The sequence below is a fragment of the Pelodiscus sinensis genome, chromosome 6 (assembly GCF_052426305.1).
Source record: "Pelodiscus sinensis isolate ZL-2025 chromosome 6, ASM5242630v1, whole genome shotgun sequence".
Classification (NCBI taxonomy): domain Eukaryota; kingdom Metazoa; phylum Chordata; order Testudines; family Trionychidae; genus Pelodiscus; species Pelodiscus sinensis.
The window spans coordinates 119,376,936-119,404,396 of NC_143057.1; the positions used below are offsets into that span (position 1 = coordinate 119,376,936).

At 46.1% G+C, this 27,461-nt stretch overlaps 1 protein-coding gene across 1 annotated transcript in view; it reads right to left on the reverse strand.

Annotated features, from left to right (window-relative positions):
* ARK2C (arkadia (RNF111) C-terminal like ring finger ubiquitin ligase 2C) overlaps window positions 1–27,461 on the reverse strand; it is a 116,982-nt gene that overhangs the window by 25,137 nt on the left and 64,384 nt on the right. The window contains exon 2 of the mRNA XM_006136768.5: window positions 5,175–5,484. Within this exon, the coding sequence (XP_006136830.2) occupies window positions 5,175–5,484 (310 nt within the window). The remainder of the gene's footprint in view (window positions 1–5,174; window positions 5,485–27,461) is intronic.

A 27,461-nucleotide genomic window follows, 5' to 3' on the forward strand; every position in this document is an offset into this window, starting at 1 on the left:
ATATATGAGAAAAGTATTTCCAATACAATATGTTATGTTAATGTCATTGACATAGTTCATTCATCACACCTTTTACTAGATTTTCCCCGGGTGACACCGGGTATTTCTGCTAGTAGTAAATAAGGCGACAAAAGAGCAGTGATGGAAATGGACACCCCTTTTAAGGGGTTACAGACTAAACAGACAAGATGTGGACAGGATGAGAGGGAAGGGCAGCACAGGCAGAGAGGTGATGGGACTTCCCCAAAAATCCCATGTAAGGTCACTGGCAAAGCCAGAAGTAAAGGAAACCAGGTCTCCTTGGTCGCTGTCCAGCACTTTATCCACATTTCTTAGTTTACAAGCTCCACCTCCTCCCTGCTCCTACTTTGCCCTTGCTCCGCCTCTTTCCCGCCCTTGCTCCACTCCCAGCCTGCCTCTTCCCGCAACTGATGCGGCTAGGAGGACTAGCAGGTATAGGGTTCTGGGGCCAGCAATGGGGCCCACCCTCCCCCACACTCGTTGGCAGTCTCTTCCCTGCCCTTGCTCTGCTCCCCAGCCGAGTCGCTCTGCTTCCCTCCAATGAGTGCAGCGATGGTCCTGCTCCCTCCCTATGAGAGACGCCAGGGGAGAGCAGAGTGAGTTGGGGCCGCCTTGCTGAGTGTGGCACTGACAGGCCAATGGGAGCAGCAGAAGGCTATGGCTAAAACACAATGCCTGGGAGAGGCCTGGGGTGCAAAAGCAAGTAAGTGCCCCCCCACCCGCCTCCTCATGACGACCCCACACCCCGACTGTGCTCCTGCACCGCCCTGAGACCCCACAACCCTAGCCTGTTTCTGTACCTTCCCCCCCAGCCAGACATCTCATCCCCAGCAGGCTCCTGCACCTTTCCCCCTGGTCAAACATCCTAGCCTCACCCTGCTCCTGCATTCTCCCCCTGGCCAGATACCCTTCGCCCAGCCCACTCCTGCACCCTCGCCCCTGGGCAGACACTCTACTTCCAGCCTACTCCTGCACCCCACCTTCCACCCAACCCTCGCACCCTCACCCCACTCCTGTACCCCACCTCCTGCCCAGATCCTGCACTCTCACCCCTCTCCCACTCACTGGCAACCCTGTCCTGCACACTGAACCCCTAATTTTGTCCCCACCTCAAAGCCTGGGGGGGGGGTGGTCCACAAAACCTCAGAGGAGTAAATCCAGCCCATAGGAAGCCCTGAACCTCAGTCTTCCGTGTCCCTTTCCCTCGACCCAGGGGGTTGGGAGCGCCAGAGGAATGAGGTATCTTAGTTGGGGGCCAGACCAGTGAGGGTTGGGGAGCTTTGGAGGGTTTTTTTCTTGCTTTTCACTTGTGTGGTCCCAAACAGATTTTTCTGTGGCCCCTGTTACAAAAAAGTTTCCCCACCGCTGTCATAAATAAAGAAAACATTAAAACCTTTTGTGTTGGATATAAATTAGTATTTTACTTTATTTAAAATGAAGTCTGATAGCTAACATGAGAAGTTAAAGTGCTTAATTTGTTTGATAACTTAACCAGTAAGAAAGAAAATATTAAATTAAACCGCTCTCCCTAGCTGCAGCACTAGCAAAATGGCACGGGTGTAATTATGTAATTAATGGTGAGTTTTCACTAGCAATTGGTGGTCCATGGAAAAGGTTTGCATTGAGCCAGGTGGGCCACAGGCCAAAAAGTTTGAGAACCACTGCCTTGAACACACTTAAAGAACTAACCTGTGCAAAACAAAATATGCACAAGTAAAGTAAAAGAAAACCTCTTGAAGGAAGAAAACATATGGAAAGGAGGAACGTTTCACTCCATATCAATCCTTCCAAACACAGCCTCATTGCAAAGTTTCATACTCGAATTCCTGATCCATTGGTATAACCCACAAATGGTTTCCATACGTTTTCAAATAGGTCTCCCCTTCCTATATTTTATACAAACCACTCTCTCAAGACATGCAGTCTAGACATCGACTTCCATCTCCGTTGAGTTAAAATTATCTTCAGTCATCAGTCCAGTTTGAAGCCAAGTTGCCTTTCTTGAGTGAATGTTCTTCAAAATCAGAAGCATTTACTTTGCCTGTAACTAGATTATCACCATCAAGCCTAAATCCAGAATGATGATCTTCTGTCTTCCCACAACATGCATGTATAACTGAACAGATCCAGAATGTATGATACAGTCTCTTTCATGGTTATGAAATCTTCAACAAATGTTCATAGTTCTCAGGCAAACTACTCATTTTCTCTGTTGCCCAGTATACATTATGTATAGTTACTGATTGCACCCATACTTCCAGTGGCTTCAGTTGAGTTACCCTAGTCTGAGAGAAGACTCTGTCTTTGTACTTTGAAATTCATGTCCCCAACTGTTTTATAATTAAGAAGCCAAATGTTTTCCCCATTATCTTCGTGTAACTTTCGCCTACTCCAATATCCCACAAGCTTTTAGGCATCATTATTAAACACGGCGATATAGTGTATATGCTTAATGTGTTTCCTTCACAAGTCTGAGTTTTCTGAGCACTGGGGGCAGATCAGTCAGGTGTCTTCTGTAAGAAACCGCTCCGTGATTTCTTCCTACATAATCAAAACTGTGAACTCCTCTCTTACTGTTTGTAAGTTGAAAAAAAAAATCTCTCGTGGCTGATTTTCAGAACAGCTGCGCCTCTACATATCTCATTGGATCTAGGTGCTGGCACTGAGGTTCTCCATGCAGTGGCCTAGGTGCTACAGAAGTTGAACATCTGGACTGCAGACTCTCTCCCTCGTGATGACCCGACCCTGAGCAACCACAGCTTTAGTGCTGGCTGAATCTGTGGCACCAGCAGTTAGAAACCAAGGGTGTGTCTAGACTACATGCCTCCTTCGACGGAGGCATGTAAATTAGCCAGATCGGAAGAGGGAAATGAAGCCGCGATTAAAATAATCGCGGCTTCATTTAAATTTAAATGGCTGCACCGATCTGCCGATCAGCTGTTTGTCGGCAGATCGGGGCAGTCTGGACGCGACGCGCCGACAAAGAAGCCTTTCTTCATCGGCACAGGTAAGCCTCGTGAAACCAGGTTTACCTGTGCCGATGAAGAAAGGCTTCTTTGTCGGCGCATCGCGTCCAGACTGCCCCGATCTGCCGACAAACAGCTGATCGGCAGATCGGGGCAGCCATTTAAATTTAAATGAAGCCGCGATTATTTTAATCGCGGCTTCATTTCCCTCTTCCGATCTGGCTAATCTACATGCCTCCGTCGAAGGAGGCATGTAGTCTAGACACACCCCAAATGTCATAGGAAGCTAGTGAAAGATGTTGCCCCCGGATACTCTTTGTCCAAACCCCTTTTTAGAACCTAAGAGGACAGGGACATCCTTCCATCCTAATCTGAGATGCTTCATCAACGTCTACATCTAAAATGCAGGCCATGGGTATATACTAGGGATATAAAAACCCAGTTAATCAGTTAACCGGTTAAAACTAAGGTTAACCGGTTAAGTAGGAACCCATGCAGGGGGTGGGCAGCAGTAGCGGGCAGCGCCAAGCACAGAGGAGGTCATCTTATGCTCCGCCCAACACACACACACACACACACACACACACACACACACACACACACACACACGGCAGCTGGCTCCTGCTCCCAGCCCCCCTCCGCATGCGGGGTGGCCAGCTTCTGCTCACAACTTCCCCATACAGGGGGGAGCTCCCAACCCCTGCAGGGCTGGAGCAGCCCTCTGCCCATGGCAGGCCACATGTGGGGGCTGCTCCTGGTTACCAATTAACCAGTACCGGTAGGGATGTTAAATATCGATTAATTGAATAGTTGAGTAACCTCCTGAATTCTTATCGGTTAGTCAACTATTCTACAGTACCTGAGGGCAGATCCAGCAGCCAGTGCATTCCAGCCTCACTCCTGAGGAGCTCTCTGCCACTCCATGGGGTGCCAGGCGGGAGCTGGTCTGTGAGGGAAGTTAGTTTAAAAACCAGCTCCCCTCACAGAATGGCTGCCTGTCACCCTGTGCTGCTGCCGCTACCCCCCCAAAAAAACACCAGGAAAAAAAAGGGGGGGGAGACCAAAGCTGTTGAGCAAAATATTATATATATATATAAATAAAATAAAGCAGAATTAAAACAGCAAGTCCCCTTTAAGAGTGCAGAGATAGGAACAGGGGAACAATTGAGCACTAAGACCCAGGGGAGTCATTGCTTCCCCTTGGTCTTTTTGCCGGCAGCCATTTTGTGGCAGCAGCCTTGCGGAACCAGGAAAATATAGGGTCTAGAGTAGGGAGGACTGGGGGTGTTGAGGACCGGGGCGTGACTTGAGTGGGGAGGCCGGGTTCTGAGTGTTTGTAGGCAGGGGCGGATAAGAGTGCCGCGGGGCTCAGGGCAGCACCGCGGGGCCCTGGGCAGCAAAATTTTGCGGGGCCCCGCCTTTGACACGGCGCATGCGCCGTGGCGCCACAGCGCATGCACAGGACCTCGGGAAGCGCGGGGCCCGGGGCAGCCGCCCCGCTCGCTCTGCCCTAAATCCGCCGCTGTTTGTAGGGTTACCAGGTGCCTGGCATTTTCGCCTCCTAGCCGGGGGGGGGGGGGGGGGGGGGGGGGGGAGGGGGATCAGAAAATACCGGACATCTTAGGCGTCCGGTATTTTCTGAATTTTTTTCCACCAGACAGGAGGCAAAAATACTGGACTGTCTAGATGAATACCGGACACCTGGCAACCCTAGGAGGAGAATGCATGTAGTCTATAGCATTAACCTATACGTTTTTACTTATTGGTTAATTGGTTAATTGACTGCAGTATTACATCCCTAATACCTGGCAAGAATCACCCATTAAGGGTGATGCTTACTGGGTAACCAGTTAACCATTCACATTCCTTGTATATATCCCCTCCAGCAGGTCAGACCCGTGTAGAACATCCTTTGACATCGAACTGGACAAGTCTACTTTGACCTCAAGCTCTTTGTTTCCCTGCACTCCTTGCACAGGATAGAGAGCCAAATTCAGCCCTGATTTAAATGTGTGTGAGCCTTACTGACAGCACTGAGCGGCAGCCCCAGCTGTTCTAGAGCTAAGCTTGTCTTGCTAGGTCTCGTACAGAAGAAGAGATATCGTCTTTGAAAGCCATGGGCTGGCTGGGGTGGGTTAGTTTGGCTTATAGCTGGCTGCCCTATTTCTTGATGGAAAAGTCACTTACCTGGGATGAGGCATGAGCCTACGCTGCTGGGCCTCAAGGAGCTGCTGCTGGAGGAGGTATTGCTGGTGTAGCGCTTGAGGTAGGAAGGAGGGTCCTGTCACATCCTGAAACGGCAGGGCTGGCAAAGGTGGGAGGGGCTGGTGTAGCGGGCCGTTATGCTGGTGAGCTGTCGCCATGTGAGGGTTCAGGCCTGGCTGTGGCTGGACAGGGTGAGGGAGAGGAAAATCAGCCGAGATCTGAGGTTGGGGGCCCAGATGGAAGTGCCGGCAGGAGGTAGCATGAGGATGCTGAGACCTTTGAAAAGGAGCACCTGCAAAAGAAAAGCAAGTCTATCACAGAGGCATGCACATACAGCCACAAAGGCTATGCAACAGGACTCCCTCTAGAACAGTATTCCTCAACCAGGGGTACGAGTACCCTTAGGCATACTCGAGAGAAGTCTGGGGGGTGCATCAACAAAACAAACTTGGAGAAAACTGAATTTTTAAGTTTTACAGCATTTTATTATTTTTGTACTTTTTACACCCAAAAATGTCAGCGCCCGCCTGGCTACGATTAAGTTGTTTAAACAAATGTGTTGAAATGGTAGAAAAAAAAATTGTGTGTCTGAAAACTCTAGGTACTGGGGGTACTTATTGTTAAGGGGTACTTTATAAAAAAAGGTTGAGAAACACTGCTCTAGAATACCCCATCAGGGCCAAGGCCTGGGGGCAAACCGATCATATAGCCTAATAAATGTCTTCCCCCTCTTAGCATTAATGATCAAAGTCATCTGCACACCTGTGACCAGTGTTTCCAAACATGCCTCCACAAAAGACAGCAGTTGCATTGTGTGTGCCCAAGCTGGATAACTCCATGAAGCTGGACGTGAAATCTCTAAAGCATACAAACCCCCCTCCTTTCACCACAGGCCAGTCACAAACTCCTGGGCGTTCAGAAGAAATGTGGTGCATTTCCACATGCCATCAACGTCCACGGTGGAAGTTTTACATCTTTTCTTGGAAGCATGTTGCATTGGCTGCTATCTGAGATCAGATCTTGGCCTACCCGGGCTGTTGGTCTGATCCAGCACATAAATACTTATTTCCTTAGCATTTTTGCCTTCATAATAGCTGCCCTCTTGGCTGCACATTACACACCCACTGAAAAAAAACATCTTCATGTAGGAAATTAAAAGGCAGCAATGACATCACACAAATGACTTATTTTTTAAATGTGTATCATGCGGCAAGATGAATCTTTGTAATAACCTCAGAGGTTTATTAGGATAAATCTTCCGGTGCAGATGAAAGCCGAAAATATAGAATCTCTTATCCTCGAAGCCTAAGGCCATCTCTCCCGTTTGGCCCATGTGAAACCTTACACCAATGACATCCAGCTTGTTTGTTTCATCTTGGGAGGCCTGGTTCTCATATAGCTTTTCAGTCACATCTGCAAGATATTGCCTAAACTAACAATAAACTAGGTGCAACCTGATACAGACCCCTGTCCTTCTCTCTCATGTGGACCACAGTTAATGCTAGTAATTGTCCAACAGACACCAGTGTTCAGTTTCCTTCTCTACAACCGACTTCCCACATCATCTTAAGCAAGTCACCTAGAACTTGTCTACATGGAATGTTGGTGCTCTGCCAGCCAGAGTGTTAATCTAAAGTGAATTCTGACCATACTCCCCTTGTAGTACACACTTGCATCCTTTGCCACATAGCACATGACAGCCTGGCAAGCTATTGCACTGTAGATTCACTAATGTCCCACATAGGACAAGCTTTAAGTTTCTCTTTGTCTCAATCCCCATCTGTACAATAGAGATAATAGCATTTCCCTACCTCACACGTGGTCCCATGAGCATAGGTGCACTAAATATTGTGTGATGCTCAGACACAACTGTATTGGGGGCCATATCAGTATCAGAGACAAAAAAACCTAATCCTTTGCCTTTCTATGGTGCTTTCCATCAAACATTGCTTGCATCTGGCCTCACAACACGTGTGTAGGTAGGTGATATTATCCCTGTTGCCAATGCTCACGGTTTTATCAAAAAAAGGTAATGAATAAACTGAACTCCGTGTTCCCTAAATGAGACATGGGCAAAAACTCATTTCTGCAAAACTACGCTACTGTTTTTTGTCAAGCCCTGGTTCCTGGCACCTAGTTAGCTCATGAAAATCTCAGCTTAAAGCCCTCAGACTGTGAATCAAATTCACCCAAAAGGCTCAGCACCCAAAAAGCAAATAAAACAAACCCCAGATTTATACAGTAATGGGTCTTGCTGGACCAAACTCTCTTTGCAGAAGTCCTCAGAAAGAGCTCTAGTTAAATGTACTTCGTACAGCCCACGTCCTGAGACAGACAGTGCTCCATACCACAGACACATTGCTCTTGAGCTTCTAGGACATTTGTACTGCAAAGATGATGCTGGAAAATGTGCAAATCAAACTCAAAAGCCACTAATTGCATCCTTCATGTGCCGTGCTCAGCATAACCTGCCTGCAGTAGGAATTTGCAAAAAGGAGATGCAGTTCTAGGATTAAAGGGGGGGGGGGGGGGAGGGTGATTCAGATACTACCTGTGTCAAGTCACAGAGGGCCTTATATTTATCTTGAGGTGAATGGGAGATCTGAGCCCCTGAATGGACCAACCACAAAAGACTTTATTCTCCATGAATGCATTTTGATCTCCTGATAGGCATGCAGGGAGCTTACAGTGAGAAACTGGCCAGCTCTTAGCCTACAGGACTGGTCTCTGCATTAACAGCTGCTTTCTTAGGGCATGCTCCAAAGCCCACTGACATTGACTGCACCATTCCCACTGACTTCAATGGCCTTTGGATCTGGTCCTTATTTTCCAGACGGACTGGGAAAATGGTAACACATACGCTTAGCTCGCTGAGAGATGATGTGCTGCTGTTGCTGCTGCTTGTGACCGGATACAAATCTGGAAAAACAGCTTTTGCCCCACATTTCTCTACCAGCTGGATACAAAACCCACCTCACTGTGTCCAGTTTATTTATGTGCCTCCCTAAACTGGAACTCCTAGTACTCCTCTGATGTCTCTGAGCCGTGAAAGGAGGTTCCAGATTATTAGCACTTTGTGTTTTTTTTTCTCTCCCCCCCGTTTGCCCCTTTTGCCTCTTATCCATATTTTCCTCATCAGACTATGATATTTAAATAGTACCTTGAAGGGATATTGGATCAGCAGTCTACTGAAAACAATACATTCTGCTATGCCAGCGCAGGAGATAAGATATCACAACTTAGCCAGAGGCACCAGGTCCCATTTAGCTGATAAAGGCTGAGCACTAGAAGGATAAGAAATCTCTGGGCTAGGCCTGCATAAATTACACTGCCTGCATGCGACCTGTCAGCGTAATGGCTTGACTATCTTCTCCCCTTCCTTTCCTGTCTTTCCTTTTGCAATTGCTCAAATTCAGTCTCCTTGTCCTTGTGCATTGGCTCATCACAAAGTCCTCGACATTTCATAACTTCCCCTTTCCAACATCCGAGGGCAGGCTGCATCCTGCACCACGTTATGGCTGTGTGACCGTGTGGAAGCCAAATGTGGCGATTTGGCCCTGAGCTAGCTCAGGCTGATGTAGAACGAACACAATGCAAAGATTTGGTATGGCTCAGGAAAACAGCCTTGAATCGAAGTGCTTATCCAGATACTCAGCAGAAAGGAAGGTGAGTCCAGTGGTTAGGACTGTAGCCGACAGGGCTGTCTAACAAACATACTAAGTGCTTTGTTTCAAAGCAGCAGGGTTCAGACAGACATTTAGTGCAGGACATGCTAGTGCAGGGTAGACTGACACCCCACCTTGTTGCCAACTGAGGCTCAGTCTGAATTTAAAAGTTAGGTGAATATAGCTATTCAGGGGAGCCCACAGCTTCCATGAGCCCCTGGGCAGGGTGTAGAGAGGGCCAGCTCTGCACCCCTGGAAAAAGCGGGGCCTCAGGTGGAAGGGGAGGTGCTGGGACAGCCATCCCTCCACACTACTGAGGGGCACTAATTGGTACTAGTCATAAGTGGAAAGCACAGAATATCACTAGCTCATTAAAAAAGATCTTGGTACCCACTCCTCACAGATACAGACCCAGGTTCAAGAAAGGGTCTAAAATGACAGAATGATGGATAGAGATGATCTAATCAAACCACAGGGTACAGGGTGATGGGTGGTATCTAAGTAGTGTCAGAGGGTGGCAACCTGACAACGTCAGTAATGAGGTGTGATTTGTTTGTACCTGTATATAAGGTGGTGTCTTGGGGGGGGGGGTCAGTCTTTGTATGACTGGGGGGCAGTGGAAATTTCCCACTGATTGAGTCATTTCATTGTGGCATGTACACGTGTGTAGTGGTTCAGTAAAGTGTACTGACAACTGTTACAGTTCTTAGCTTAATAATAAACCTGGCCTGGCACCTTCAAGCCTTATCTGGTTTGTGGTCTTTGGGGGCCCTATAAGGGTCTGCTGTGGTCATTGGGCCCACATCATTGAGCACACACACAAGCAGCCTTCTGGTTACCATCATCGACGGAACCAGAGACCTGTGAGGATGTCACGGCAGTAAATCCACCTAACTACACCTACAATAGGAAACCCTCTTCCACAGCTGTAGGAAGTGGCTACATCATGCACCCTAGCTGCTGTGCTTAGTGAGCAGACACAAGCAAAGACTTAGGAGGCCTGGGATCAAGCTCCTGTTTCTCTCTGAGCTGGGGCAAATCACTTGAAGCCAGAGCCCACAAGGTATTAGGGGCCTGATGGACATTTTCAAAACTGCTGCTCAGCTGCCTCCTAACACTGCAAGTGCCTAAGTCCCCTGGGCACCCAAGTTCCCACCAGGGGGCACTTGCAAAACCACCTAAGCTCTCACACCATCCCACAGCTAACCAGCTGCTCAGACCTCTAGATCAAGCCAAAGCCGCAGAGGCCCCAAAGCCGCAGAGGCATTCCCAAGAGGCAGGGGAATGCCTGGCTCACAGGGGGGCATGATCCTGTAGGTCCGCTCGGAGTGCGCTGAACACCTGAAACTTGGCAAACACTAACTCAGTTAGTCTATAAGGTGCCACAGGACTCCTCGCCACTTTTGGCAAACACTGCAGCAGGAGGGTTGGGCAGAGGCTACCTTTAGGTTGGGGGCAGAAGCGCAGCAGCTGGGGAACAGGGAATGTAGAGAAAACGTGGGCACAGACACAGAGACTGGGGCATGAGCTACTTACATGCTGACCTGGCTTAACTCCCTCACTCCTGCACAGGGTTTGCTGCTGAGACCCCTGAGCAGACAGAGACACTGATCTCTGGCCTGCCAGCCAGACACACTGCGTGAATCATCTAAGATTCAGCTATACCCCTTCTCCACGGCATTGCACTGCTGGCTAGCACAGGCAGCAACTTCTTCAGTGGGTTTGTTCTCAGGATCCCTTCCCTTAAGTGCCTCGTTCTCCTCAGGCACTGGACACAGAGCCTGGGCAACTAGCTCGGGGCTGAGAATGCCGCAGGGTAGCAATTAAGCATTAGGCTGCTAAGCCTACAATGGAGACACTCACAGTTCCCTGCCTCACAGGGGGGTTGAGAAAATACACACATTGAAGCCTGTGAGGGGCTCACATACTATAGTGGGGGCCATGTGAGAACTTGTGGCAGACAGTCAAAAAGGAAGGGGAGGGGGAGGAAAATCACACCAGTTGGACTGGAAGCACCAGCCCACTTGGGACTCGGGGTGGGATGTTGGGTCCTCCCCTTGTATTTAATCTGAAAAACAAAATAGACTTGTCAGGTCACCAGACAAAGCCAGTCAGGCAGATGGAGACGCTACTTAAACACCTGATCCAGATACCTCAGACAGCTGGCTGGCCCATGGCACAGGTGTTAGGCATGGGCTTATGTAATAGCTTTATTAATGATAACAAGGAGAAAGCCCCACCCATGGGACTCTAGAGCCTCACTCATACTCTCTGACCCAACACATATGTCATTATTTATGTGCAACAGAGCAGCAACCCATTTGTTCGGTAGCCATAGCACTCACCTGAGAAGCAGGGGATGGATGTTTAAATCCCTTTGTTCATTAGGTAGGAGGGGTATGGAACCAAACAGCCAGCCAAAAACTCAAAAGGTAATAACAAAATGTTTTTTTAAGCACATCAGAAGCAGGAAGCCTGCTAAACAACCCGTGGGACCGCTGGACGATCGAGATACAAAAAGAGCATTGAAAGACGATAAAGTCATTACAGAGAAACTAAATGAATTCTTTGCTCCAGTCTTCATGGCTAAGGATTTGAGAGAGATTCCCAAACCTTACCCGTCCTTTGTAGGTGACAAATCCGAGGAATTGTCACAGATTAAAGTGTCATTAGAGGAGGTTTTGGAAATAATTAATAAACTTAACAGTAACAAGTCACCGGGACCAGATGGCATTCACCCAAGAGTTCTGAAAACTCAAATGTGAAATTGTGTAACTATTAAGTATGATTTGTAACCTATCCTTTAAATCAGCTTCTGTACCCATTGACTGTAAGATAGCTAATATGACACCTATATTTAAAAAGGCTCTAGAGGCGATCCTGGCAATTATAGATGAGTAAATCTAACGTCAGTACCAGGCAAATTAGCTGAAACAATAGTAAAGAATAAAATTGTCAGACACATAGAAGGACGTAATTTGTTGGGCAAAAGTCAGAGTTTCTGTAAAGGGAAATCATGTCTTACTAATCTATTAGGGTATGTCTACATTACCACCCTAGTTCGAACTAGGGTGGTAATGTAGGCAACCGGAGTTGCAAATGAAGCCCGGGATTTGAATTTCCCGGGCTTCATTTGCATAAAGACGGGCGCCGCCATTTTTAAATGTCCGCTAGTGCGGACTCCGTGCCGCGCGGCTACACACGGCACGGACTAGGTAGTTCGGACTAGGCTTCCTCGTGAAACGAGGAGTAACGGTAGTTCGGACTAGGAAGCCTAGTCCGAACTACCTAGTCCATCCCGTGTGTAGCCGCGCGGCACGGAGTCCGCACTAGCGGACATTTAAAAATGGCGGCACCCGGCGAGATGCAAATGAAGTCCGGGAAATTCAAATCCCAGGCTTCATTTGCAACTCCAGTTGCCTGCATTACCACCCTAGTTCGAATGAGGGTGGTAGTGTAGACATACCCTTAGAGTTCTTTGAAGGGGTCAACAAACATGTGGACAAGGGGGATCCAGTAGATATAATGTACTTAGATTTCCAGAAAGCCTTTGACAAGGTCCCTCACCAAAGTTGTCATGGGATAAGAGGGAAGATCCCTTCATGGATTGAGAACTGGTTAAAAGACAGGAAACAAAGGGTAGGAGTAAATTTTCAGAATGGAGAGGGGTAACTAGTGGTGTTCCCCAAGGGTCAGTCCGAGGACCAATCCTATTCAACTTCTTCATAAATGATCTGGAGAAAGGGGTAAACAGCGAGGTGGCAAAGTTTGCAGATGATACTAAACTGCTCAAGGTAGTTAAGACTAAAGCAGACTGTGAAGACCTTCAAAAAGATCTCACAAAACGGCAAATGAAATTTAATGTGGTTAAATGTAAAGTAATACACATTGGAAAAAATAACCCCAACTATACATACAATATGACGGGGGCTAATTTAGCAACAACTAATCAGGAAAGAGATGTTGGATTCATCGTGGATTATTCTCTGAAGACGTCCACGCAGTATGCAGCGGCAGTCAAAAAAGCAAACAGGATGTTAGGACTTGTTAAAAAAGGGATAGAGAATAAGACAGAGAATATCTTATTGCCTTTATATAAATCCATGGTACGCCCACATCTTGAATACTGTGTACAGATATGGTCTCATCTCAAAAAAGATATATTGGCATTAGAAAAGGTTCAGAGAAGGGCAACTAAAATGATTAGGGGTTTGGAACGGGTCCCATATAAGGAGAGATTAAAGAGACTGGGACTTTTCAGTTTGGAAAAGAGGAGACTAAGGGGGGATATGATAGAAGTCTATAAAATCATGACAGGAATGGAGAAAGAGAATAAGGAAACGTTATTTACTTGTTCCCATAATATAAGAACTAGGAGCCACCAAATGAAATTAATGGGTAGCAGGTTTAAAACAAATAAAAGGAAGTTCTTCTTTACACAACACATAGTCAATCTGTGGAACTCCTTGCCTGAGGAGGTTGTGAAGGCTAGGACTATAACGGGATTTAAAAGAGAACTAGATAAATTCATGGAGGTTAAGTCCATTAATGACTATTAGCCAGGCTGGGTAAGGAATGGTGTCCCTAGCCTCTGTTTGTCAGAGGGTGGAGATGGATGGCAGGAGAGAGATCGCTTGATCAGTACCTGTTCAGTTCACTCCCTCTGGGGCACCTGGCATTGGCCACTGTTGGCAGACAGGATACTGGGCTGGATGGACCTTTGGTCTGACCCAGTATGACCATTCTTATGTTCTCAGGAGTGAGTACCCTAACCACTGACCTAAGGGTTATAGACCAGAGCAGCTCCTCTCCTCACCTTTTTGCCTGGATCGAGGTATGTGTTAAGAACACTGACCAGACTGAGCCCCACAGGTGAAATGGAGGGGCCTGTCTCCGCGTGGTGTGAGGATCCCACTGGGGCTCTGAGAGTGTGTCTACCCTGCAACAAAACAGCCAAGATGGTAGCGGGAACCGGGCGTGAGCCGGGAATCAGGTAATCACCTGATTCCCGGCTCACGCCCAGTTACAGATGCTATGCTGAGCTAACCCTATTGTGGCTCCCTCAATTATCAACAAATCAACTAGTCAATGGAAAATCCATCGACTAGTTGATTAAACTAAACATCCGTAGATTTTAAATCTCTAGTCTGAAGGGTAAAATCAGCCTTGCACTTGTCACACAGGCCTATCTGAGTCTCTAGATGTAGGTGAGATTGCCACTCTCTCTGTGCCTCTGTTTTTTCACCTGTGAAATGGGGATAATGATATTTCTCTCCCTGAGGTGTGGGAGATGGATTCACAAATCCTAGAATGATGCTTTGGGCTCCCTGGAAGGGAAGGGCAGAATAGTAAGATAGCAACAGAAATACCAACAACAAATGAATCAGGTCTTGTCCCAGCAACAATCTCCAAGTCAAGGCTAACTGAAGGCATTTGTAGGAGATTGGGGGGAACCCAGCATTTCATTAATTTACATTGGTGCAAAATCTGAGTACTGCTAACTAATTATTCCACTTCTTTTGGCACAACCGGCTCCACTACACAAACGTTCACACTCCATTGATGGCATTGCTGTCTACACTGATGATCGGATACCACAATGCTCTCTAATGCTGCTCTGTTGCTGTTGTATTTTCTCAGTGCAGCTAGCTCAGCCGCTGAGCACCTGCAGTTGTCATGGAGCAACAGTGCTAAGGATTAGTTTTGCTGCAGAATCAAAGGACGCCCTAATTGGGAAGCATCTGATTTGCCTCTACTACTTTCCCTGCCACACATTTTGGTACAAAGCAAGTGTCATAGCAACACAACCTGGGAAGACAGTTTGCTGACTAAAGCAGAGGTGTAGGAATAAGGAATTCTGGACTTTATCCCTGGCCCTGACTCTGATTGACTGTGTCCCCCTGAGGCAAGTAACTGCTCTGTGCCTCAATTTCCCCACCTGTTAAATGAAGAAATACTTAACTAAGGAGGATTTTGTGAGGACTAATTAATGGATGTTTACAAAGCACCGTGAGACAGTTTGATTAATAGTGCTAGTACATGCTTCAGTTCTACAACCCTTCTCTCACTGAAGTCAATGGGATTACTCAGGTTTTGCAGGCTCAAATCCATGTACTCCTCCATATTCCAAGGAGGAGTCCTGTGGTACCTTGAAGACTAATGAATTTATTTGGGCATAAGGTTCCCTGGGCTGAAGCCCACTTCATCAGATGCATGGAGTGGAAGCTTCAGTTTGGCATGGACATATACACACGAAAAGATGGGAGTGCTAACTATGTGGAAGACCAGTGCTAACAAAGCCAATTTGAGCAGGGTGGATGAGGCCCACTCCCAACAACTGATGAGAAGATGAGAATGCCAAAAGGAGGACAATTACTTTTTGTAGTGAGCTAGCCACGCCCAGTCTGATTGTGCATATGCAAACTTGAGACTGTGTCAAGTTTTTCCATATGCCAACATTTACACGCAAAGAACAATATGCACATTTTATTACCATGCACCATAAAAACATAAGAAAGGCCATACTGGGTCAGACTAAAGTCCATCCTTTCTGCCGACAGTGGCCAATACCAGATGCCCCAGAGGGAGGTATCACAACAGTTTATCCTCACATGATCCCTCCCCTATCACCGACTTCCAGAGAAACAGAGGCTAGGGATACCATTCCTACCCATCCTGACTATTAGCCACTGAAGGACCTAACTTCCATGGATCTATCTAGCTCTTTTTTGAACCCTGTTAAAGTTCTAGCCTTCACCACATCCTCTGCCAAGGAGTTCCACAGGTTGACCGTGCACTGAGTGATGAAAAACTTCCTTTTGTTTGTTTTAAACCACCAATATTCTATTCAGTGTTCATAAAATTATGGGATGCATAACGTGCATATTTTAAAAAAAAATTCATCAGTGCTTGTGATGTAAAATCCATAACTAATATTCCCAACACAGACATAGGTGTTTCAAGCTTCCAAAAAGAAATGAAGTCCAAAATTCAGGTTAGTCCACATGAACAATTCTTTTGAATGCAATGGCGCTACTCTGAGAAGGGCTATTCGTATGAGTAAGAGTTTCATGACCAGGCCCTTAGTTTTTAATTGAAAATAAGCATCCCAAAGAAGTTATAATAAATGCAGCCCAAGGAACACTGCCACTGGGATGCATTTGAAAGGAAAACAAAAATCCATTTTATATTGTTAAAACTGCCCATGATGCATGTGATATTTTCCCCCCTTGGATAAAGAACCATGGCCAGTGTAAGGAGACATTAGCAGCCTGTGGGTGAGCGAGAGTGCTGAGTGTGCATGACCATAGTGAGGGAGGGTGGAGGGAGTTGAAGTCCTATTTATACATCTCTGTTAGATCACACTCACAGAGGATGGGGAAATGGCAGCTTCTGGTGAGTTCTGACTCACAGGACACAGTCACAGACAGATTTTGGAGCTGCAAAAGATCTTCATTTGTCTCTCACAATCTGCTCAGATTGGAAAGGCAGACCCGATGGGAGCTGGCAGCTTCAAAGAAGTCTGCTACATATCTTGATATTGGCCCTTTGCTGTTGTTTAAACTCCAACTCAAAATCTCCCCCACTCCACAAGTAAATAAATAAAAAAGCCCAGATAAGACTGGCATACACAGCTACAGTCATTACAGCTATATTCTGAAGGTTGTTTCTTAAAGCACCAGTCTAGGCAAAGCTGATTGAGTCAGAGATGCTATGTAGCTTGGAAGTGTAACCCCCAAGGAGATTGCTTGGATTCCTGGGGCTTTGTCTGCTGGCAGCTCAGGGAGAGGCACTCTGAGTTTGCCTTGGCTCCCCCTCCCTACCAGGGCCAGAGTCTGCCCGGCAACCCATGGGGAGTGAGATGCCCCTCCCAGGGGGAAGGAGAGACCATTGTTGAGGGGAGTCTGGAGCCAGCCAGGAAAAGGGGAGGACTGAGTGTGTGGGAGCTAGTAAGCCCCAGGCCTGCACGCAGGGTTCCCCCTGAGAGCTAGCCTCTAGGGACCTGAAGGCAGGATCCCTCAGCTGGGTTTATGTCTCCACTGTTGATTCCCAGTTGTGGAGTTTGCTGGGAGGCTTCCCCAGCCAGGCGGAGTTGGCTCCAGCTCCCTGGGTGAGGGAGTCACTGCATGGTCAGCTGGGCTCTAGCAAGAGGTTCAGGGCTGCTGCCTGCTGTGTGGGTCTGGAGGCTGGCCTGGGAGGCTGTAGTTTTGAATTTTGGTGCAGTTGTGTGGTCTGCATCTTGAGCCCTGCACCCCTTCACGGTGAGGGGAAATTCTGGGACCGAAGCAGCCTGGTTCCTGCTTGAAGAGGACCCCTGTGAGAAGAGAGCAGCCCCTTTGCAGAGACTGAGTCATCTCTCAACCTGAGGCTCATTCATGGAGTGTGTGAGTGCACCAATTTTTAGTTAGTAAGTCAGGGAATTTGTTTGGGGATTTTATTACCTGCAGCCTATTAAACTGTGGAGGGATTTACTGCCTTCTCCCATGTGTGAGTCCTTTGGGCTGTACTGGACCTAGTCAGCCCCACTGCTAAACCTCTGCAGAGAAGGATTGTGTGGTCAACAGTCATCAAGGGCCCCAACAAAGTACGCGTACCAACGGGACACTAACTTCACAGTTGCAGGGCACTGGTGACCCTAAAAATGATGTTTTACCCTGTTCTGTTATAATTGTCTCCTGTTTAATATAATTGTGTTTATTATAGTGTATGTGTTTGTGTTATTTTCTGGGAGTCTCCAACTATCTGGCGAATACGTGGGGATTATCCTGGGCTAGAATTTTCCTCCCAAGCTGCCCTGGCAACCCTGCTAGGAAGGAGTGAGGGGGGTGGAGGCACCGCCAAGTACATCAATCAGAAAGAATAAAATTGAGTAGGTGGCGGGATCCAGAAGAACCCAGACCTATCCATCCGAACCTGAAAGGAGATTGGCTCTAAAAGAAGGTAACCAGGTGGAGAGGGGGCGCTACATTGCCATTCCTGCATCACCTGATTTAGTTGATGCCTCCAAGTGTCATAGTCATCTTCCCCTACAGGCACAGGTTTAATGCCTGAAAAGAACGTCAGTTTTCTGTAAGGGCCTGATTCATATGCTGTCTTTATGGACTCCCCTATTGCTTTTCCCATAGCAAAAATTATTTGGTCTGTAGAACTGGAAGGAGGCACAGGACTACTTCCCAAAAGAGTCCTTAATTCAGTCATGGTCTTCCCTTCCTGCATAAGGAAGTTCCCCAATTTGGACTGAAAACCATTAGTTTCAGATGGTGGGGCAGATGGGGAGGGAAAACGTGATTGTGTTTGAATGGTCACCTTCCATCCGTCCTTCTCTCCATCTGGCAGAATTACATGGGGAGTCACTACAGTAGACAGTATAATCTTGCTCTCTACAAGAAGAGATAAAGTAGCTTCCCCTTGTGCTTTCATCTGACTCCGAACCACACAGGTTCCCCATTCTCTGACATTAGCAATCTCATCTTCAATTTGTCTAATTTCCCATTCAGTGGGTACATTAGTGAGCAGAAAGTGGCGTTCAGGGTCAGCTCCCTCCAGCTCACACCAAGCTATAAGCCTCTTCTGATAATCCATACTGGGAATTTACTTAATATCCCAGGAAGACAGCAGGAGTGTATATAAGGTATGAGTTTAAAAGACGGGATCCCAGCGGTGCCTCCAATGTAGCGCCCCCTCTCCACCTGGTTACCTTCTTTTAGAGCCAATCTCCTTTCAGGTTCGGATGGATAGGTCTGGGTTCTTCTGGATCCCGCCACCTACTCAATTTTATTCTTTCTGATTGATGTACTTGGCGGTGCCTCCACCCCCCTCACTCCTTCCTAGCAGGGTTGCCAGGGCAGCTTGGGAGGAAAATTCTAGCCCAGGATAATCCCCACGTATTCGCCAGATAGTTGGAGACTCCCAGAAAATAACACAAACACATACACTATAATAAACACAATTATATTAAACAGGAGACAATTATAACAGAACAGGGTAAAACATCATTTTTAGGGTCACCAGTGCCCTGCAACTGTGAAGTTAGTGTCCCGTTGGTACGCGTACTTTGTTGGGGCCCTTGATGACTGTTGACCACACAATCCTTCTCTGCAGAGGTTTAGCAGTGGGGCTGACTAGGTCCAGTACAGCCCAAAGGACTCACACATGGGAGAAGGCAGTAAATCCCTCCACAGTTTAATAGGCTGCAGGTAATAAAATCCCCAAACAAATTCCCTGACTTACTAACTAAAAATTGGTGCACTCACACACTCCATGAATGAGCCTCAGGTTGAGAGATGACTCAGTCTCTGCAAAGGGGCTGCTCTCTTCTCACAGGGGTCCTCTTCAAGCAGGAACCAGGCTGCTTCGGTCCCAGAATTTCCCCTCACCGTGAAGGGGTGCAGGGCTCAAGATGCAGACCACACAACTGCACCAAAATTCAAAACTATAGCCTCCCAGGCCAGCCTCCAGACCCACACAGCAGGCAGCAGCCCTGAACTTGCTGCTAGAGCCCAGCTGACCATGCAGTGACTCCCTCACCCAGGGAGCTGGAGAGCCAACTCCGCCTGGCTGGGGAAGCCTCCCAGCAAACTCCACAACTGGGAATCAACAGTGGAGACATAAACCCAGCTGAGGGATCCTGCCTTCAGGTCCCTAGAGGCTAGCTCTCAGGGGGAACCCTGCATGCAGGCCTGGGGCTTACTAGCTCCCACACACTCAGTCCTCCCCTTTTCCTGGCTGGCTCCAGACTCCCCTCAACAATGGTCTCTCCTTCCCCCTGGGAGGGGCATCTCACTCCCCATGGGTTGCCGGGCAGACTCTGGCCCTGGTAGGGAGGGGGAGCCAAGGCAAACTCAGAGTGCCTCTCCCTGAGCTGCCAGCAGACAAAGCCCCAGGAATCCAAGCAATCTCCTTGGGGGTTACAGAAGTCTTTAAACAAAACTATTGCCAGGTTACACTAGGAAGTCAGCAACCATGAGAGACTGTGATTTCACTCCAGTTTGGGTTTGTTATCCTAGAAACACTCACATTTTATATGAAGCTTCTATTTAGAAATACAAGTTGAATCTTTCTAATCCAGTACCCTCAGGTCAGGCTGCACCTGTGGTCCAGCATGTTTTTAGTTAGCTGGATGTCCACTTATGTGTGTGGCCAAGTTTCCTGTTGTCCCATAAAGTTTGTTTACAGGCTCTCAGTGTTCTGTGCTGTAATTTAGCTCTAATTTACCCCTAAATATCTTCTAAGAGCCCCATAAGCAGTGGAAGTGTTGGTGATATATAAACTATATTGACCTCCTATAGTCCGGCAAATTCTCTGGGTTGGTACCAGCTGGGTCCTGAGGGTATCAGATTATAGAGTTTTAACCTGTAGTTATAAATTAATATTGATTATGTCATACATTAATAATGATTACTAGAGTTAGCAGTACATTACAGATATGAATAATATAGGCTATATATGGGGCTTAATACATCAGCAAGTGTGTTGCAAGCAATCTGTCGAACTTTAGTACTGATTAATACTATTTTATAACATCCATTAATCACATCTTAATCTTTTGCAAACTATCTGTAAATGTATCCTTATAAGAAAGCCCAAATTCATTCAGTGATCTGAAATGGGAGATTATATTGCATAAAAGTACCCATAACAGACATACCCATGGATGCTATATCGTTGATATGCCCATTTACTTCAAGTTACAAAACAGGAAACTGAGTACAGAGGGGAGATTCTGCAACAGTCAGTACACATGGAGGTGTGAGGTTCAGGGTGGGAAGTCATTCTCTCTAGATTTCAGTGTCTTTTACAACAGCATTGCCATTTCATTTAGGAAATTCTGAGAATTGTGCCAAAAACACAAACCAAACCAGTCTCCATGAAAAAAGTCTGATGAGCATCCAGCAGGCTATTGTGAATAACCAAACTTAGTACAGAGCCATAACCACCCACAATGGCAATTAGTTATAAGTGCTTAGTGTAACCCGGATTATCAGATATGCCAGACTACAGGAAGGGGGGGCTATGAGCGGTCTGGGGTGGAGTGGGGGGGATGCGCCCCTTGGCGCTGCGGGACCAACTCGGCAGCACCCCAGCTGCTCTGCCCCAGGCTTCCTGGAGTCAGCCGCTGGTCAGTTTCAGCAGCGGCTGACTTGGGGATGCCTGAGGCAGAGCAGCTGGGGTGCTGCCAGGTTGGTCCCGCAGCGCTGAGGGGCAACGCTATGGGACCAACCCGGCAGCACTCCAGCTGCTCTGCCCCCGGCTTCTCCGAGTCAGCCGCTGGTCAGTTTCAGCCAGGCACAGAGCAGCTCCAATTGTCCGGCTGCCCGGAGCACTTCCGGGTTCCAGATGGTGCTGGACCATCAGGAGTGCCGGACCATTGGATGCCGGACCACTGAAGTTTTACTGTAATTGGGCTCAATGTTTAGGTACATGAGTGAAATTCTTTGGCCTGTGTTATGCAGCAACTCAGACTAGCTGATCTAGTCCTTTGGCCTCACAATTATTATCTCATTGTGCTATGCAAACAGTTATTTCCACTTCAGATTACCCTAGGGACTAGGTCTGATGCCCATGTATCAGATAAGCAAACACTGCTCCACATCGCTAAACTGAGTCACTGAAAGTCATGGACAAGTCAGTCTCCAGCTCCTCCTCTAACAGTGACGCTATATCCTACCTGAGCTATGGGAAGGTTGCTCAGGGACAGTGTCCACTGACCCTCTGATAGCTACTGTGGTTCTACTCAGGAAAGTGACTGTACTGCTTGAGTCCTGCCTACTCTTGGAGCAGCCGGACAGCCAACACTATTTTCCCCAGGGATGGAGTGCATTGGGGGAAGGGTCCCCTGGCTTGTTTATCACCCTCAGTATCTTCTGTATCAAGTACACCCAATTTATGGGGGGCATGGACTAGCAGTCATGTCTAGAAATGTACAGTTAGGAATTCAGTTGATTTCCTCCACTGAGAACTTCACAGGCACCTGCTTGTGTCCAAGATCTCAATATAAAATCATCGTGTGTCCTAGAATGTATAAACATCAGTGCAACATTCACAACATATGACTACAAGATCCTAGAATCCCATTTTCTATGCAAAGAATCAGTACTATACCAGTACAAGTACTATAAACACTAGCACATGCTAAATACTAGCACATGCTAAGTCATAACATACGATAGGGATTAAACATTCATAGCTACACAACAAGTTAAAATACAAAGCGGTAAATGGGGCAGTCTCATAACACACTGGTCCTCTACAGTCAACATAGGTCCTAACACCGACCAATCATTTCATTGACATGTGTAACAATATTCTACCTTGACCACAGAATGTATAGAATTCTAAAAATGTCTGGAGGATTTAATTCCTTTCTAAATCTTTATTATTTATGTAATAGACAATGTATAAAACTGATAGTCCACTCTCACAGCATGTTTCCATTGAAGATCAAGCATAGGCATGAAGTTAATTTTGAGCAGTGTAAATTGGGAACAATGAGATAAAGTGATAAAGGATTCTTTGGCACTGGGAATCGTGTTACAAGAGTGTTCTACAAAAGGAGAGGTCTGTATATATGGTTAAACAAAGTTCAATGAGACCATTTTCAATCCTATAGACTATGCTGATTTCTCTACTTTTCCCATGGGAATGTCAGTAATATTTAGAATTGGCAATGACAAAATGTTTAGATTAATTTTGTTTATTTATATAGTAAACTATTCTTGTTAATATTATAGTAATACTGTATTTATTATTATATTATTATAGTATTTTAATATACATATTATTATAATATTCAACTTGACCCCAAATCAATCAAAACATTTCACTGTTCCTCAATTGAAATATTTTGGAATTTTTCTTCCAGGGGAGATTTTGGAATGTTGTTTTTTCCATTCTAATTTGGAACCAAATTGTATGTGTCAGAATTTCCTACAAAAACATCATTTCCAGTTTCAAACCAGAACTCGGTACTGAGTATTGAGTCAGCGAACAGTAGTTTGCCAGTAGGTGGCACACAAGAACATGCAGCATTATTCATAGGCCTTGAAGGACCAATAAAAATTGGGCTTCAGAGAGGATTATTTGCAGTGCACTTTTTATCAGCTTTTAACAGAATGGAGTGAATCCTTTAACTGTTCATTTCCAGATTTCCTAGTATTATCAGGCAGAACCTCAGCTGAGAAACTTTGGCACTGCTGCATAGACTTCAGGGGAGCTATGTTCTCTATTCAGGGAAACCATGTTATCTATGCTCGCTGAGTATCTGGCCCTTGAAATTATACTCCTTTGAAACACACCAGGAAGATTAACTCTTTCTTAACTAATTTTTCAGTTTGTGGATGTAACAAATTTCCCCCCAAGTGTGCAGTTTAGAGAAGGGTGTTTTAAAAAGTGGACTGAACGGACAGGTACCAACAGATTGAAATCTCTTTACTGACAGAATAGATATGGCAGCCATGTAAGCTTATTCACATAGTCCAATTGACAGACCTCCATCATAATCTGGAGGGATTTATATTATTTACCGGTATTCTGTGTGTCACTGCCCTTCCCACAGCATAACACTCCTATCATACTTCAATCATAGCTAACACTGCATACATGTTCATGAGCTGGAAATTACAGCCTCTCTCCGACTTACGAATCGGTTACGGACCAAGCAATTGGTCGTAACTCGGTTTGTTTGTAAATCAGACCCCATTGAGTTACACACGACTGCACTGTTTGGAAGCGCGAATCGCGTTCGTAACTCGGGGTCCGCCATTTATGACAGTTTCAGTCGTAACTGCAAACGGTCGTAAGTCGACCGTTCGCAACTCAGGGACCGGCTGTATACTCCCCAACGTGAAAGTACACAGAGACTATACCTGTCTCTTTGAAAAATCACCTCAGCAGCATTTCTAGCTGATCAGCAGCTTGTGTTAATCCAGGGGTGAAAACTTGGCCCTATTGACATTAACGGGAGAGTCTTCAGCAGAGCCAACATTTCACCCTGAGAGTCCAAGTTCCAAAATTAACAACCACTCCCAAGGCCAAAAGGTAGTTCAGACAGCATGCAATTCAGTCATGGTTGTGTTTGATGAGATGGCTTCCAGTCAGGCTACAGATTTTTGATTTGGACACCTGTTTGCTGTGGAAACAAGAACCTCAATTCATTTTAGCATCAGAAGGTAACAGCTTTCAGCCGCTCCTGATTTAAAGCAGCCACCGAGAGATTCAGAAATTCCAGATCACGCTACTAAATCCCTGAGCTAGCCAGCCCCCTAAACAACAGATGTTTTAAATGAATGGCTTGACTTTCTTCCCCTCCTGCTCTCTACCAGTGGCATGCATTCCCACTGCATTCATCAGTCTTTTACATCAACGCTTGCAGGGGAGTGTTCTCAGGACAACACCGTTTTCAGCACCTAAACTTGCATGCATAATTTTTTGGGCAAGCCCCTTTTGCACATCCCCAGACTAAGATTTGCACACAGTTGGACATGATTTGCTCACTCAAATGTCAACTATGTACATCAACCCACATTCTATAGGCCCCAAAATGAACACCTCCAAAGCACATGTGCATAAATGTGAGTGCGCCAATTTGCAAGCCAGTTTTGAAGATCTGGCTATCGACCAGTCATTCTGCCTGTATGGCCAATCTCTTCCATGCACTCATTCTAACAGTTTCCTATTTGCAGCATGACATCAGCCTGTAAATAACAAACCAATGAATGAAAACATTGAACAAAGCTTTTGCAGAATGCAAGGCAAAACTCCAGAGCTCAGAAATGTTCTCTCAACAATCATACATATTTCTCCAATTAACATATAAAGTGCTACAAAAACTGCATGAGGATTGGTTGGAACCAGCATGCTCTGACCCATCCATGTAAAATACTGCTCATACCCTGTGTCTCTTCATGGCTGCTCAGTTTATTAATCACAATACCCTGCCTTTTGGACAACCTGTTTATCTTTCTGTCTTTTTTTCTTCTTCTTCTTTCTATTAATAATTATTAGTTGGGCTAAACCTCCACGGAACTAAGTGACAAGAACATTCTTTTGGTTCTGTTTTAAATAATGTGCTTAGAAAAGATAGTGAACATCACAGGAATGTATCTTGGGGTATACAGAGCACAAAGGTATTAAGTGCATTTTCAAGCATGGGATATAGTTTACTGTACCCTGGTCTACACTAGGGAGTTATTTTGAAAGAACCTCCCTTAGGTTGAATTAATAAGCAAAGAGTCCACACTACCATCTGTTATTTCAAAATAAAGGTCCGCTTATTTTTTAAATCTGTACTCCTGCTTTTCTCAGAGAATAATGCTTATTTCAAAAGAGTTATTTCAAAATAGCATGAGTGTGGACGCTCCGGGGCTGCTATTTCAAAATACTACTTCCCTGAATAATTCAAACTAATTGCTCCCCAGTGCTTCCTGCGGCTCTAAGTCGAGGTAGTGTATCCATATTAACGGAGCCTGCCTCAGATTAATTTCGAGGCTTCCCCATAGTGGGGACACACTATTTAGATTTTGTGAAATCGGGAATTATTAAGTGAAATTTTGTTATTTCAAAATAGTTTCCTAGTGTCGACATGGCCTGTGTCTCAACCACTTTATCCTTATTGTCTTTCTCCAAGTGAGCTACAGAAAAATAAACTAAGGGAAGGGATTTCATCCTACACTTGAAAAAGTTTCAGGAATGAGAGAGAAACTTTTTAGCAAACCTGCCTTCACAGAATGACACAATAAAGTGAAGAAGCACACACACAAAGGGGAAGCATTAGATCTTAGTCCTTTCCCTGCCATACCCCTGGGAACATAAAATGTGCTGACTTGTGCCTGTGAATGTTTCAGAATTTGACAAGCAGCAGTAAGCTGCTACCAGTTGTTTTAGAAGGGGAATTCAATAAATGGTTTTCTGACATTTGGCTTGCTGTGCAGTGCTTGAAAGGCCAGTTGGCACTGCTGAAGCTCTAACGAGACCTTTAATGACACTCCTACAACCATGCACACATTAATTACCACTATTATTAGTGATAATAGTACTTGGATAGAAAGTGCTGTAGGCATGCCAACTCAAACCTCTGTGCAAGCTGGAGGTGGGCACAAAACCAAAGCCTTGAAATGAAAAACACCAAACTTGGGGCGTTCTGAATCTGACCTTTGATCCCGCTCTGAATTCTGTGGCTAGTCTGTGATGGTCCAAAGCTAATCCTTGAATCCAACCACCACCAAGGTACAAGGATTTGAAATCCACAGCTGGATCCAAATGCTATTACTTCCTTCCATCACTGGTAAAAGTAGTAATTAAATGATCTTGTGCACAAAATGACCTCTTTTCTTTGGAGAATCCTTCTTTGGAGAATTCTTACATACAGCCCCTTTCTGAAGGAGGGCTTCTGCTAGGATGCTACACTGTCTCACACTTGTACCTGCTCAGGATATTCCATCACTGCTTGCTGGACCGTGCTCTAATTGAAACAGCAAGAGAGTCAATCGATAGATTTGTACAGAAACAGCTGCATGGCTTGCGCACTCAATAAACAATAACAACTAGAGAGACAGTTTGGTTTCTGAGCCAGGCACTAATCTTGACTCAGACTCACTGTGTGACTATGGCAAAGTCTCTTTGCCTCTCTTTCCCCATCCATTACATTGGGATGATACAGAGATGCCCGGATTGCTCAATATCACTCATTCAGGTGCAGAGATAGGGTAACGGTTGGATACAAATCTAAATGCCGACAAAGTTCGGGTTCTGCCATGGAGTTAAGGACCAGCCATGAAATTCTGTTCTGGATATAACACAAATAAACAATAGTATGAATTGCTTCAAAGTTTGGAGAGGCCTGGTTCGGGTTCAGATCCTTCTCTTGCTCATTTGTACTCCCACACCCCCTCCAGCTGTGTGAAACATCTTTCCTGGCTTAGAGGAAATTCTGCCATCACTGCTGGACCCAAGGATGTGGCACCAAATGCCTCTGCCCTCCCCCTCACTGGCAAACAGGCAGGGATTTGAATGGAAAGCACAAGGTGACGCTTTCTGAAGACAGCTCTAAAGCCCAACTCTCTGCTCGTCAGAGTAGGAAAGCCAGTTGCAATATGGTCCTGCTTTGGGTTGGGATTGGTCCTGCTTTGGGCAGGGGGCTGGACTTAGTGACCTCCTGAGGGCTCTTCCAGCTCTATGATTCACTCCAAAGGCCTGATCCCACTCACCTCAGTCACACAAGCAGCCCTGAAGGAACCAAAGCAACTGACTGGAGAAAGGTGAGCCAGTGTAGCGCATTTGTGCTGAGTGCAAGTTTTGGATCCCATCCTGGTTTAGGGGAAGCCCTTGAGTTCTGGTTTAAAAGAAAGAGCAAGCTCCGCGCCTGAGGTTATTATGCCCTCCTTGCAAGGATGCGGCGAACCAAGGCAGCAAAACAAAAGGAAAATATTCATTCCAGATTGAAACATGAGGCTACAAATGGCTCACTCCATAGATATCCAAGCAGGTCATTAGCTTATCTCAACAGCTTGTGTGACCTACCTGGAGCCCCTGCCAACAAACATTAGAAAGTTTCAACCTGCCATTGATAAGGGCCTACGCTACACTCTTAGTTCTAGTCTGCCAATCC